This window comes from Anthonomus grandis, chromosome 6 (genome assembly GCF_022605725.1).
Source record: "Anthonomus grandis grandis chromosome 6, icAntGran1.3, whole genome shotgun sequence".
Classification (NCBI taxonomy): domain Eukaryota; kingdom Metazoa; phylum Arthropoda; class Insecta; order Coleoptera; family Curculionidae; genus Anthonomus; species Anthonomus grandis.
The window spans coordinates 4,880,614-4,882,453 of record NC_065551.1 but is presented as its reverse complement, the minus strand read 5'-3'; the positions used below and the strand labels follow the sequence as shown (position 1 = coordinate 4,882,453).

Below are 1,840 nucleotides of genomic sequence, written 5' to 3'. Positions count from 1 at the left end.
ATCACTTACTGTATATGGATGATTTAAAAATAATGGCCGCAACTAGGAACCAACTAAACCAAATGCTGCATATAGTAGAAGAGTTCTCCAATGACATAGGCATGCAATTTGGACTAGATAAATGCCGTACTCTCAATATAATTCGAGGAAAAATTCAGCCAGGAGAATATCAGATGCAGAATGTCCAGACCATCGAGGCCATGAGCGAACACGAAATTTACAAATACTTGGGGATGAAACAATCACAAACGATTGAACAACAAACAATGAAATGCGAACTGACTAACGAGTTTGTGAAAAGGGTAAGACAAGTTTTGAGAACCAATCTCAACAGCAAAAATATGTTTAAGGCACTTAACTCCTACGCGTGTTCAGCTCTTAGTTATTCTTTTGGGGTAATTAATTGGAGTAGGACAGACATAGAAAGGCTACAAAGAAAAGTGAGGATCCTACTTACTAAAACGCACAACCACCACCCTCGAAGTGCCACTGAAAGAACAATGCTTCCCCGCCACCTTGGAGGAAGAGGATTAATAGATCTGGGTAAACAACTTGAAAAACAAATCACTAACTTAAGATCCTATTTTTACAGGCAAGGAGAAAATTCCACGCTGCATCGCGCAATAAATCAAATAGACGATTCCACTCCTCTACAACTTAAGAGCGAGGAAGCGCGCAGCTACCATCATACGGACCAGGAAAAACTCCGCATCTGGATGGAGAAGCCCCTTCATGGGCGGCATCCTAATGAGATCAGCCAAAATCATGTCGACACTGCTTCGTCGAACTATTGGTTGGTATCAGGCAAGATGTTTCCAGAAACCGAGGGCTTTCTACTCGCCATCCAAGATCAGGTTATACCAACAAGAAATTATCTCAAGCACATCGTCAGAGATCCGTCCGTACAAAACGACAAATGCCGTTATGGATGCCAAACATCAGAGACAATCCAGCACATAATAGGAGGATGTCAGGCCTTTGCAGCGACAGAATACAAAGAACGGCACGACTCAGTTGGGAAAATTTTACATCAAGAGTTGGCAATGAAGTTGGAACTTATTACAACAGAGAAGGTTCCTTATTATAAATATACTCCAGAACCCGTAGTGGAAAATGACCGATATAAGTTATATTGGGACCGCAGTGTACTTACCGATCAACATGTAAGGCATAATAGACCAGATCTTATTTTAATAGATAAAATTTCCAGGAAAACAACTCTAATTGACGTAGCCATACCGAACAACAATAATCTGCAAGAGAAACACACTGAGAAAATCGCCAAATACAGAGATCTAGAAATTCAAATCGGAAGGCAATGGAGAATGGATAATGTTCAGACCATCCCAATTGTTATATCGACAACGGGTGTAATACCGAAGAGTCTACTGGAATACCTTAAACAACTAGGAACTGGCGAACATCTATATAAGCACATGCAAAAGGCAGTACTACTGGCAACTGCTCGCAGCACCCGGAAATTTCTAGGAGATAACTTTACATTTCAGGTCACTTAAGGACACCGATAAGGCCCCCACAGACCACAGAGCTTAATCCTTTTGATATCGCAGGTATCTGGGATAAGTAAATGATTTCCCCCCTTAGAGGGAGTGCGAGCCTTAACTGGCTGTAAATAATAATAATAATAATAATAATAATAATAATAATAATAATAATAATAATATGGCACCTACAAGATCGCAAATTAGAAAAATTAAATTTACACTCAACATTCAATCCAGAAGCGATCAAACGACAATGTGTTAAATAAGTATAGAAAAAAATAGATACTATTAACATATCTAAGGATTTACATTAAAAACTAATAGAACCTTGTTGG

The 1,840-nt window shown here is 39.2% G+C and overlaps 1 protein-coding gene across 1 annotated transcript; it reads left to right on the top strand.

The window, feature by feature from the left end:
- Positions 1 to 216: 216 nt before the first annotated feature.
- Positions 217 to 1,530, top strand: LOC126738019 (uncharacterized). The gene is made up of 2 exons (XM_050443183.1): positions 217 to 1,073; positions 1,211 to 1,530. The coding sequence occupies exons 1-2, from the start codon at positions 234 to 236 to the stop codon at positions 1,226 to 1,228; spliced, it is 858 nt and encodes a 285-aa protein (XP_050299140.1). The 5' UTR covers positions 217 to 233; the 3' UTR covers positions 1,229 to 1,530.
- The last annotated feature ends 310 nt before the right edge of the window (positions 1,531 to 1,840 follow it).